The sequence below is a fragment of the Python bivittatus genome, unplaced genomic scaffold (genome assembly GCF_059951505.1).
Source record: "Python bivittatus isolate LINGU-HERP-01145 unplaced genomic scaffold, Pbiv_v1 ctg000610_np1212, whole genome shotgun sequence".
Taxonomy (NCBI): domain Eukaryota; kingdom Metazoa; phylum Chordata; class Lepidosauria; order Squamata; family Pythonidae; genus Python; species Python bivittatus.
The window spans coordinates 7,244,465-7,257,781 of NW_028277088.1; the positions used below are offsets into that span (position 1 = coordinate 7,244,465).

A 13,317-nucleotide genomic window follows, 5' to 3' on the forward strand; every position below is an offset into this window, starting at 1 on the left:
CCGCCGCCGCGCTTGCTTCTCCCGCCCGACCCCTCGGAGCCGCGGCAGGCGGGCGAGTCGCTCCCGCCCCGCTGCTTTCCAAGTTTCCCAGCGGAGGGAGGAAGCCCCGTGCTCCGCTGCTGAGCGCCCTGCCCTCGGGGCTGAAATCGCGCCCGGCCTGCGGCCCCGCAGCCGCCTCGCGCGCAGAAGACACTCGCCCCCTCCGCTCGCACGCGCGCGCACACTCCCTTCCTCGCTCGCTCGCACCCTCCTTCCTCCCCCCCCCCCCCGACACACTGCTGGCATGCGACCTGGAAGGCGGCTGCTCTGTGGCCCCGGGAAGGCGCCGGGCGAGGGAGCCAAGCCCCCTTCCTCCCCCGCGCCCCTCCTCTAACCGGAGGTCACGACCAGATCGACCGGCTTCCCGGAGAAGGGAGAGGGCGGCGGGTTCGACGCGCCGACCGCGGGGCTCTTCCACTCTCGCCCCGTCCTCCTCCGATGCCCGGGCGGCGGGCGGGCGGCGGGCGAGCGCGCCGACCTCGCCGGCTCCCCTGAGCGGGCTGGTGGCGAGTCCGGAGCGGACGAGCGCCCGGGAGGAGAGAGGGGCCCCCGACCGCCCGGCGAGGCGCAGGCGAGCTCTGTAGTCCTCTGGGGAGCCCGCCGCCCTGGATCGACCGAATGGCTTCCTTGTACCAGCGCTTCGGCGGGAAGATCAACACCTCCCGGTCTTTCCCCGTCACGCCCGAAGCCAGCCATCTCCTGGGCCCCCAATGCTCCGAGGAAGACGGGAGCGCCGCCGCCGCCGCCGCCGCGGCCGCCGGAGCAGCGAAGGCTTCGCGCCCGCCGCAGCCGCACAACCCCAGACCTCGCTTCCAGTACCAGGCGAGGAGGAGCGACGGCGAGGAGGAGGATGTAAGCCAACCCCTGCCTGACTCGGGGGGCAGGGCGCGGGGGGGAGGAAGCCGGGCGCCGCGCCTCGCCTCGCCTCGCCTCGCCTCGCCTCGGGCGTTCCGCGCCTTCCGCCCCTCCGGCTCGGACGGGGCAGTCGTGGCCGTGGGACGGGCTGGGGCTCCGGAGCCCGGGCGGGCAGGCGGAGAGGCTGGCGGAAGCTCTCTCCCCTTGTCCTCATTTCCCTCCCTCCGGTTTTGGTGTGGGGTTTTTGTGGGAGCTCAGGAGGAGACTCGGGGTCTCCCTTGGATTTAAGAGATGGACGCGGCTCGCGGTACTTGGAAGCCTTTGATTTAACAAAAAGTTCCTTGTAGGGAGGAAGGAGATCCTCCGGGAAAGAGTTGCGTCGGAGCAGTTCGCACAGGGTTGGAGAGACTAGAATAGCTCGCAAACAAATTCCTTGGTGCTTCTCTTCTCTTCTCTTCTCTTCTCTTCTCTTCTCTTCTCTTCTCTTCTCTTCTCTTCTCTTCTCTTCTCTTCTACGCTTTCTATTCTAAAAACTGCCTGGAAGACAGCAAAAGCAGATTTTGAAGAGCTATATTAAGCTCCAAGAACGTGTTGAAGCGTAAATTTGAGCAACGCGTCCTTTCTCGATTCAGATTCCTACAGCTCTCCCCCACCCCCCTTCCCCAATTCCTACTTTCCTCCCGATCTTTCTGCTTCCTGGGAGAGATTTCAAAGAGTTTGTATTTGCATATCTCCTTAGTAACGTGTGACTCATCCGGGACACTTGCTGGCTCTGGCAAAGATGCTGCCGAGAAAAAGAAGTTGGAACCATCTGGATTTCATAATTCTTTGATAAGGAAAGAGGGTTAATTTAATGGATGTATTACTAGGTTAGCCTGAAGGGGCTCCTTCTCCTTAAGTGCTCCTGTTTAATAGCCAGTTCATGTGCTTTTGTGTGTTTGTGTGCATTTATGTATGTGCAAATAGAAGTAAAACCTCCTTTAAGTTTTGCTTAGCTGTTTGGGAATCCTTGGGACATTTTTCTGTGCAACAGTAGAGATGTGATTTGCTACTTCCCAGTCTAGCTTACAGGTCTCAGTTTCCAGATGGTCCCCCATCCAAGTGCTAAGGCTGACCCTGCCTAGCTTTCTAGATCAGGCAAGCCTATGAACGGCTACTAGTAATTCAGTGTTAATGCTTTAGCTTGGAGTATCATTTTGTAACTGGGTTTGTCTTACTGAAGAGAGGTGTCATTGTGCGTGTGTGCGCACATGTGCTTGCATCAATTGGTAAATAATTATATAATAAAAGTCTAAAGAGGAGGGTCTTTAGAGGTTAATAGTGTATCTCCAAAGAATATTGATTTCTAAATGTTCTTTCCTCTAAAGTTGCATTACAGTAGCAGTTTTGCTCAGACAGTAGTTATAGAAGTCAAGGGTACTTAGCATAAAGTGACTGAAAGAGAAGCAGTTGCGTTCACTCAAAGTCACTGTTGAGAAAGCATTGTAGGGAAGCAGGGTTTTTTGTCTGTTGTTCCCTTTTATTTCTTCTCTGAGAGAATGTTCATCTTTAAATAAACATATAAACGTTTTGGAAAATGCCCAGAAGTTCTGTTAAATGGAGCACTTTCATTTCCTTTAAAACAGGTAAATCGTGCTTGATGTTCCATTATCATATTTAGTGTAGATAAATAAGATCTAAATCCAACTGCCACAGAATCTTAAAGTTAATTCACTTTTTCGTAAGATTGCATTTTTTATTGTTGTCTAGCTCATTCCAGGCATTTCCCGCTAGATGGCAGTATAGGAAAGCAAAGATTTTTTTTTTAATTTCTCTTTACTTTTTTCCTCCTATCTTTTTTAATATTTAGCTAATGGTTTGTATTTTACCTGCTCCCAGTTTTGAATATGGCAAAAGCCTGGACATTTTGAACTTCAAAACAAATTGAAGGTCTGATAGATAAGTGTGGTTTATGTTCAAATGGCTAAATGTTCAAATGGTTAAAACCGCACTTTTTCCCAAAGCAATATTAATTAGTACTACAATCATCTACATTGTTATGTGAGACGTATTTTCTTTCTGCTTATATGTCAGTAAGCATCTTGTATAAGATGTGGTAAAATGCTCTGCCACTTTCTGGTTTCACCCTAAATCTGTAACCAAAAAAACCCCAAACCCTTCAGATTTCCCCCCAATTTAAAAAAATCCTGCTTCTCTCTCTCTCCCTCCCTCCCTCTCTCTCTCTCTCTCTCTCTCTCTCTCTCTCTCTCAGAGACTATGACCATTAGATCTGTATTTTTTCCTGTTCAGAAATTATTATTGTCTAGGAATCAAGTATGTGAGCTGTGCAACTAAGATTGTGATATATATGTATGTTCATTTATTATACTGTCTTCCTTGAAACATTTATATAATCTGAAGTTTAGAGGTAATACAGTCTGTAGAATGGCAGTAATCTTTAGGTGTGTGTGCAAGTTATGTTTAAGGAGAATTTGAAAATGAGCTTCAGACATAAATATGCTAGTTCCAACTCAGACTGTAAGGGGAATTGGAGTCAGTGTATTCCTTCCTTCTTTAATAGTTCTGTAAATGCTAATCTGGGAGCTGTCCCAGGTGCTGAATGTATTTAGGCTCCCTCAATCGTGATCTTACTAGCTGGCAGACTGTGCGTTGGTCTTCTTTAAGGATAGTGAACAGATGTATTTGCCTAAGAAAACAATATCATCAAGTTGGAGGGGCCAGTTAGGTCATAGATCCAAACCCCTACTCAGTGCAGCATCCAAAGGAGAGCATCTCTATCTAGCCTCTGCCTGAACCCATCCAATGAAGGAGAAGCCACCACGTCTCTTGGTAATTGGTTTCCCTGCCAAACTGCTCTTCGTGTTGGAAAGATCTTTTTTCATAATATTCAGCCGGAAACTACTTTCTGGTAACCTAGTATAACCCATTATTCTGTGCCTTGAACTCTGGAATGAGAGAATGGAAGTTCTGCGACTTCCAGGGCTTGCTGTTAAGTGAGGAAGAGCACTCCGTTGATATGCCAAGGCGGGATTTTTGACCTTAGTAATCGTTTCAAAAAAAATGCAAAGAGCAAGTCAAAATTGCTCTTCCTTCTTGCAAGCACTGGTGGGAACCAAGTTCCTAGCAAAGATGTAAGAGTATTGTGAATTGATGTGGCTTTCGTTGTACAAATAGTTTTACGGGTATATGAGGCATTAGAGGATGGGGGGGAATGCAAGAGTAACAGTGGCTGCATGGAATGTAGAGAAACATGATCTTTTCTAGATTTCTACACAATCAAATGCACGGTACCTGCAAATCCTTCCACTGTGGTATATGATTATGTTTGATAACTATTGGCACTACAGATGACAGCACAATAACCCTGTCTCTGGAAGGATTACACTTCTAATATGAATTTCATATTAAAGCCTAAAACTGAGCAAGGGACTCTTGTTTTTCAAGGAGTGGATCCTATGCTTACATGATATGCATGTTCATGGTTAATATAACCGTGATGAATAGAATTACGTTCTTTCCCTGGGTTTGCACAACACACTAAACAATCAGCTAGTAACTGGCTACGTTTGTGTGATATGCTTAGTCTAAAATTCGGTTGCCTAATTTGGGGGTTAGTATGTTGCACAAAACCAGCTTCAAAATTCCCAACTGTCCAAGGTGGAGACAGCTGCTGTGGGAATATGTGTTAACACTGTACTCTGGAATACCCAACTCATTTTCTCAGGTTGTGTGTATGTTTGTGTGTGTGTGTGTTCATTTGAAGCATGTTTTTAAATAATTCCAGCATGTAAAAATGTTGGTTAGCTTTGTAATAACCATTTGGTCATGTTTTCTAAACGCGGATATCTAATGTTTTACGCCGGCATTTGCTATACCATTCTTTATTGAGTACTGTATTGCATATACTGAGAGAATAGTGACCTAGTTTGTACAAGATTGGTTTAATCATAGCTTGTTGAATAAAGTATAATTGGCTAGATTCACACAATGCACTGAGCTATAAACCATTGTTTCCAAAACAAATTTATTTGCACAGAATGTTACCACAAACCCAAAAAATTAATTAGGATTCAGCATGACATATCAAACCAGCTAATGGTCTGCATTTAAAATTCCCCACTTTTGCAATTTTTATTGTCTTGATTTGTCTCCAAAGAGCTCAAATAAATTTATATTGTTTGTCCCATTTTGTTTCCAGAGGAATCTGGCTTCGTTGTTTCCCCATTTTTCCTTATAATCATTCTATAAAATTGACTGAGACAGTAATTAACTGAAAGTCACCCTGTGCGCTGAATGGAAAAATAAACTCAAATTCTATGGTTGTCATTTGATACTTTAACCACTATTCTACACCGGCTCTCAAACATTTATTACATTTCCAAGTGTCCACTGAACCCATAATAGTGAATTAAAGGCAACTAAGAAGAAACTGAACCTGCAAATAATATAAAATGAAAAACCCCATAGGTAGTGAGAAACTAAATGTATGGTTTGTGTGTTTTCATCAACAGAAGGGCCATAAAGGTGGAGAATTAATTATCTCTGCTCAAGGAGAAAGGGAGATGCATTTTACAGCATTGAAACAATTGATATGAAGGTGACAGCTCCTCAGTTTGTGGAAATGAGAGCAAGTGAGAAGCTGAGATGAGTCCAGGGAGAGTAATTGAAATACACGGGAAGCCCATCAAAAAACGTTAGCCTGAGTTCCTGTCTGCCAGCTTTGGCCTTACAGTTCTTTCACTTCCTTGTGGAGATAATGTAGGTGGTTTCCTTTTAGTTCTGAAAATGCTGAAATTCAGTACTGTCTGTGGCTTCTATAGCATATCAGTTTTAAAACTTGCAGGTCACCCAACTTTGGTATATTGCATCAATCCTCTCCTGTAGTTATAGAATTGCCTCTCCAGATGAATGTTTGTGGATATAATCTGGAGAAGGAAGGAAAGTAAATGCAGAATACTGTAACTGGGGGGTGTTTGTTTATAATTTTGGGAGCACACACACTTTTCCTTTTGAGATCAATGCTTTCCATGCTAGAATAGTGTACAGCCAGTTTATTTGATACTGCCCTCCCCTTGTTCCTCTCTCTAGCTTACTTTTCTTTACAGTCAAGGTGATTAATGAGCTTATTTTCTGCAAGCAACGGCCAAAGGTGCTGAGTTTGATATACATGCAGATTGGGTATAACCCTGTTCCTTTTGATTACCATGATGGGAATAATGCATTAATCACGAACATAAGGAAGCCAGCACGTCTCTCTAATGCAAAATATCAATTAATTTCATAAGATACTGAGAATAAAACTGATAATAACAATCATCCCTTTAACATGAATAAGTTATTTTTCCTTAAGAAGGTTGCATATCAGGAATCAGTTTTATAGCATTACTCAAATATCTGAGTCCTCCCTTATTCATCAATCGGGATAATTTAAGTATACCTTGTTATATGAGTTTTGGAAAAGAACCAAGTATTTTGATGATGCGTATTGATAATAACGATTGGGATCCTAATAGGCAAAAAGGAGACATTTAACTTTTCCTTTCCTTCTCGTGGAACTACACTACCGTTTCACAGAACTGTAGGTTAAATGGGCAGTGAGATACTTGTAGGGAACTATCAGCCCTTCAAGGTAGGCCAAGTCAGGAAACAGATACTACAAGAAATTATAGAACTCTTCTAGTCAAGGCTATCATAACTGAATCTTGAAAGCCTGACAGAGTTTCTCTTTCTCTCCATCTTATACCAAAGAGAGTTAAAGTGAGACAATCTTGAGTTTCTTTCTCATGCTCTACCAGTGATTACCACATATTTTCTTCAAGGCCATTTCTGTTCTCCTCTGCAATAGGACATGGAATGATATATATCCAGATGTCACTTGATGTTTGTCCTACTATTTGAAGAATAATCAGAACAGGGTATCTCTTAATGGAAAAAAAAATAATACCACTTTGGGAAAAAGCAAGTGAGGAAGATTTGTTCATGGTCACATTCCAATGTATCCACTCTCTGTTTAGCTAACTTAACTTGAACTTCAGTAGGATGTTTTATAGTTGCTTATCTGTCTAGCTGTCTTCTTTGAGCCTTTGAGCAAGTTATGAATCACAGACGTAATTGCCAATATTTTCAATATTAATAATTCAGGCTGTGGGTTAGGTTGTTTAAATTAGCCTTTACAAGCCTTCAGGAGTATATAGTGCAAGATCTTGATAGTAATTTATTTTTCAAAACTGCAAAGAAAATGATAACTGCTATAGCTTTGCAGTGAAATATGCCGAAGCAAGGCCTGTTCCATTATTTTTGGGGTGCGGAGGGAGAGAATTTCTGAAAAATGAACCTGTGAAATAAAATTGGATTCGATTGGTATGCAAAATGGATTATCCTGTAAGCTAGAGCTGCGAATTGCTCCAACCGAATGTACACGTAAATCCAACCTTTTGGGGATCAAATGGAAAGATACTCAAGTTCCCATCTGGGTTTGTTATCTCTGCCCTCTTTGTTCCTTTTTGTTTTGTGCTGTTTCCTTGTTTTAAATGTTTTTAAAAATTTTGTAAACCGCCCAGAGTTGCTTGGAGTCAGGAGCATATACATTGAATAAATGATCATTATTAAATTGTAAATTAGGCATATACATGAGATTCGTTGTTATACACGGGGACTGGAAGCAGAAGAATAGATGCTGGAATATATAGAGAATAGAGTAACTAAATAGGCCTCACTTCTCCTTCCTTCTCAACTATAAGCACTTTTGAGACATTATTGCACAACTTTGCGAATAAAACTGGTCTGAGCATCATGGAAATTTCAATTCCACAGGAGTAATGCATCCCGGACTTTTTAGGCATTCTTCAAGTTAGTGGATTTTAGGTACCTTGATTCAAAAATTGTTGTGATATAATGCACCGTTTGGGCTAATTTGAGGGGACAAGCAGACAAGCAGATAAACACAATGAGAGTTTTAGTAGTATATAGACTGTTTTGGCTTGTTTTAAATAAAATTGTACTTTAAAAAATACAAATCAAAATAGTACACACCCTAAAAATATTCTTAGCAGATGTTGCAGATACACTCACCCACAAATCCTCTGCAAAACTGAAATGTCTTTACAGTGTTTGAATGGCACTGGTAACACAGTGCACAATTCAATATTATATTCAATATTATATACAGCTTTTACCTTGGAGTGTTGGGGAAAGAAGAATGGTGTTCTCACAGGCAGAGGCAAACATGAAATGTTCTTCAAACTGCAGTTTCCAGCAACCTGAAAGGCTAGCATTGATTATGGATGCTGAATATGTTAGCAACCTGTCCTTTTAGCCTCTGAGAATAATTGTTGGGGGGTGAAATTTAAGAAGGTAGTTTTTAGGAAGAATAAGCTAAAGCTTTCCCATAGGGTAACCAACTGTTGTCAGAAGCATTGTTTGGAAGAAGAGAAAAAGAATTAAGAATAAGAAATATAGAGAGAACTCTATAAACATTTCCATTGTCCTATTTCTCTGTAGTGCTGATGAAAAAACCTTGTCCGTGCCATCATAATTTCATGACTTGTATATGTATCACATGGCACACCAAGAACATTGGTACCAGAAAAGAAATCTTCATAATTTGAAGCATTGCCATAAAATATGGCTGCTTCCATAGACATCTCTGCATTTTCAGTGGCCGCTGCATAGCCAATTTATCAATTGAAAATGTAGGAATGCAGAAAACAATGTTTTTCAAATAAGAAACTTAGTTGTGAAATAAGAAAATTGTGAGCCACCCAGGATCATATATGAGGTAGGCATTCATATAGGTTCTGTAAGAAGTAATAAGCATCGATGTTTGGGAAATGTCAGATGGAGCCAAAATGTATGCAGTCAGATAAGGATAATGAAGAAATAGTAAGGAGAGAGACCGCGTTGCTCTTATTTATTTACCTGGTCACTGACCTGAAGCAAGTTGGCTTGCTGACACCATGCATGTGGTAGAGATAGCCAGAGATGGAAAGGGCAATAAATGGACTCTGAATTAACCATAGTTAATTGACATAACTCAGCCCCAAGCAGACAATTTGCCTTTATCAGTATCCTGATTTTGTTTGCCTTTGACTCTGTACAGAGTCTTCAGCTAATGACTTCAATTCATCATTAAGATCACTTGTTCCTTGGAGAGACAGAAGCTGGGAGTTGACCTTTACTTATTATGTTGTAACTGAGTCTCTTTCCTTTGAAAGCAGCTAGGTCTTTCTCTTACAACTAGGTCCTGTCTGCATATGCAGAGAATATGATAGTTTAATGCAGAGAACGGCAGCCTGCACTGAATCACTTAAAAATGCCAGTAGGGAAAGTCATTTCTTAGTGTTCCTCCACTGATAAACTCCCAACAGTTAAAAGATCAAACAGTTTATTTCTGGAGCAATCCTCACTCTTGTGGGTTGTCTGTTCTTTCAGGGAGTATTCAAAATAAGTGAAATCTGCAGTAGTACTACAATCTGTTTCTGCTACCTGTCTGAAGTAGTGCAATCTGTAATAATACTCTATTTCCTCCATATATAATAGGCCTAACTTGAACCTCAGTTACTGAAATTGTGAACGAGTGCCATCTGCATCCCTTGTGGGAAAGGGAGGAAGGGAAAAATAGCAGCATTTGAGTCCTTAACAGAAGAAGGAAATGTCTAAGATGATGGGTTGTGAAAAGCACCTTACAGTACGTTTGTATTATTTTGCAACTGTGTTCATGGTAGTGGAAGGTGGGAGAAACTGTATTTCTACTACTGTATATTCTATAGCAAGGTTTCTCAATCAATGCCCAGCTAGGTTTGTTGGACTACAACTTGTTCATTGGTCATGTGGGCTGATGGAGCTGTCGACTGCTGCTTTATACCTAGATTTCTAGCCTTCTGAATTCTTGGGCTCTGAAGAAGCAAACTGTATCCTATACTTAACTACTAGCAAGAGTTACTAGCTTTTAAACAGGAATTAGTCTAATTCAGTGAGGACTGTTTTGTCAGTAGCTATTAGCCATGATAGCTCAATGGGATGTCCATAAAGGGAAGAGCTACAAATGATGAACTGGACTGCATAAGCATGGCCTGATTTTTTTTTCAAATGCTTTTCTTAAATTAACAGGCCAAAGAGACCCCACCCCCATGAACTTGTCACTGATCATTTTGTGAAATGAAAGGAGGAGAGTCTAATGAATGGATTTGTGAAAGGGTTAAGAGATACCTTGAATGATAGGCTGCAAACGTTACTGCGACTGTGTTACTTTTCAAAAATTAAACATCTTTTGAATATGGTATAAATGTAATTTACTTCTTTTTATTTTTAATAAAAAACATTAGAGTTTACAAGTACAAAGAGAAAAGACTAATAGAGACTAAGGAAAATATAAAAAAGAAAAGAAAAAGAGAAGTGCAAAGAGATAGAAAAAAGAAAAGAAAAAAAAGAATATATAAAAGATGGCTACCCCCTCCCTCCAGAGAAGTATAAACAATTTTAGTAACTTAACACCTTCTCTAGTATTTCAGTTAAAAAAAAATCTTCCCATATCTCATCCCTTATCAATAATCAGATTATAAAAACTCATCATTCAATCCTAAATCAGCAAAAGTCTATTAAGAGCTACCAAAAACAGGAACATATGTATTTTAACCTTAATCAGAAAAATCCATTTTGAAATCCAAGTTATCACTTTCTCTGAGAAGTAAAGCAAAAGAAATCTTTTCCCACTTATAGACAGATCCTTAAAACCTTGTCATTCAGTCCTGGTCAAAAAGAAATCCCATTAATAGCTACCAGAAACCACAACAAATATTTTAATCGTAGTCAAATAAATTCACTTTGTAAACCTTCTGTTTACTTTTAAAAAGCTTGATCTTTAATCCTGTCAAATAATATCTCACAAGTTGATTTCTTATTATTTTCTCTTTGTCTCCTTTTAGGAACAATTTCAGTAGTTTCTCTTTGCTTCCCCTCAGAAACAGCTTCATTGGTTTAACACATTCCTTTTGTAAATCCAAAATAAGAAGGCTTTCCAAGTCACTTTCCAAGATTTATTATTTGTATATCCCCTTTAGTTATTATGACATCAGCCGGTTTCATTCGTAAATCCATTTTGGCATCTTTTTCCATATCACTCTTATACTCTGGCATTTTCAAATCCATTTTCAAATCCACAGAATCTTTTTCCAAATCACTTTTATAATCTAGCATTTTTTAAAACTCCAAATCCACATTCAAATCAGCCTCAATCTCTGTTTTGTCCAATAAAATCTCTTGTTTTTCTATATCCTCTCTATAGTATCAGACAATCTTGTAAGTAATTTCTGAGTACATTGTTCCCAAACAGCCTTAATTTCTTCTATAGCCAAATAGAACTGTTCCTTTGTATTAATGGGGCTCTTCTCCTTTAATTGATATTGTTTGTTCTCTCCGGTTCCCTCTAGACAACCCTCAAGTCCCCTCTTATCATCTGTTTATTTTCCAGTCAACAGAACTTTCCCACAGGAGAATTTCTTACAATTAATTTCAAAATCTTCATATATTCTTTCATAAATTTTTTAACACTCCACCAGAAATATTCTTTCAAGCCCATCTAGCCCCTTAACTTTCCAAAATCCACATTCTAGTCTCCCTCTTGCTGTTTTCCAAAAAGTAAGTCTTTTCTTTTTAATCCTTACACTTACACAGAGCTTCTTTCATCCAGGGTAGAAGCTGATTCTCCCTGCATAATAAAACTTGCCCTTCGGAAGGTTGTTAACTTCTAAGAAATCAGTAAAAAGCAGCTTTCTAAAGTAATTAAGAGAGGAAGTAGGTGAACCCAGGGTCTCTTTGAAAGGCGCCACAATGTTTTTCCCCCATCTCCCAGAGCTCTCAGACCCGCTGGAGATCACTATTTTATGATCTGTTCACAGGGAGATTATGGTGCAAACTTGGGGGTGATCCTTGTCCTCTCCTTGATCTGGAGAGGGGTTCCAAGGAGCCAATCCGTTCAGCGGCTCCTCTTTTTGCTGCAGTCATCAGCTCCACAAAAGCGGATCCATCCACCATTGCTGTCCCCGGAAGTCAGTGTAATTTATTTCTTAATAAGGTTGTAGTTCATCTTTCTCCAACAGGGTGCCTTCCAGCTGAATCTCTACTTGCAGAGTTGTATAATTTATTTTTGTGCAAATCCCATTTCTAATTAACCAAGCCAATTCTGAATAGCAAGGAACAGGTTTAATGTCCCCTCACATTTGCTTAGGTGTGCATATGAATTAGTTTTTATTTTCTCTTCCTACCATTTCTCTTAGTTGATTAGAGACAGAAAAGAGAACATTTGTGAGATTAAATGTCTGTTAAATTGTGAAAAATGTTTCTGAATTCATTTTTTTTTCCCGAGAGGAACGTGAGTGAGCTAGTATGAGCCTGTTAGATCCAGCTATACTCAATTTTTGAGTTAGTCAGAAATTTAAATAATTTCATGACAGAATATTTCATTTTAACCTTCTAGCTTGTATTATATTTTACCATATTCATCATTGTCTGCATTTCTAATCCTGCCAGGGATGGTGCTTTAAAGGAAATTCAAAGGACATTATATTGTCAATATATTTTATTTCCACTGAACGTACAGCTGCAAACAGTACATAACTAAGATACATGTATAAATGTTTACAAAGATACCAAGAACTGGATAGCTTTTTCATTAACATGCAATGAAGAAACAGAAGGTTCTAAGCTGTTGCATCTGCTTATTTCTGTCTGTTTTGTCCCCCAAACTTTATTGCTCAACCACCATACCAATTTATTTGTAGGACTGTTAGGTCACATCCCTGAGATGTTTGCCCCAGAAGTGTCAAAAAGGTTACTCGCTGTTTAGCAAGGGCTGGTATGGGGCAGCCATCATCTTCTCCATGCTCCTGTGACAGGGCCTTTTCCCATGGCTGAATTAAAGTGCTCTTCACTCATCCTTCAATCCAGAGAAAACCATATCAGCATGGCATCGGCTGTCCCTATTTCTGATCTCTCCTGCCTTAATTGCTTCTGCTTCAAGTCACTGCTCTCACCTGATTTTCTTCCAAAGTAATGGGTGACAAAAGAGACCCTCTTTGGTGTGGTGGTTAAGGCATCAGGCTAGAAGCTGGGAGACTGTGAGTTCTAGTCCCACCTTAGGCACGAAGCCAGCTGGGTGACCTTGGACCACTCTCTCTCTCTCAGCCCTAGGAATGAGGCCAGGACAAACCAAGAAAACTGCAGGGACTTGTCCAGGCAGTCACCAGGAGTCAAAAACTGACTTGAAGGCACCAAAAAAGAGAAGGTGGTGGTGATAAAGCCTTTAATATACCTTAAAACTGCCTTTGGATGGTGTTAGAATAAGGGAGAAAACACCATTTCAACACAAATACAGTGAAGAATGGTTTAACTCTCTTACTCGTGGACTCAGGACAAGAAGTCAATGTC

At 40.8% G+C, this 13,317-nt stretch overlaps 1 protein-coding gene across 1 annotated transcript in view; it reads left to right on the plus strand.

The window, feature by feature from the left end:
- The first annotated feature begins 302 nt into the window (after nucleotides 1-302).
- The window catches only part of DPP6 (dipeptidyl peptidase like 6), a 324,662-nt gene continuing 311,647 nt past the window's right edge, over nucleotides 303-13,317 (plus strand). The window contains exon 1 of the mRNA XM_088150386.1: nucleotides 303-891. Coding sequence (XP_088006512.1) covers nucleotides 658-891 — 234 coding nt within the window. The 5' untranslated portion in view covers nucleotides 303-657. The remainder of the gene's footprint in view (nucleotides 892-13,317) is intronic.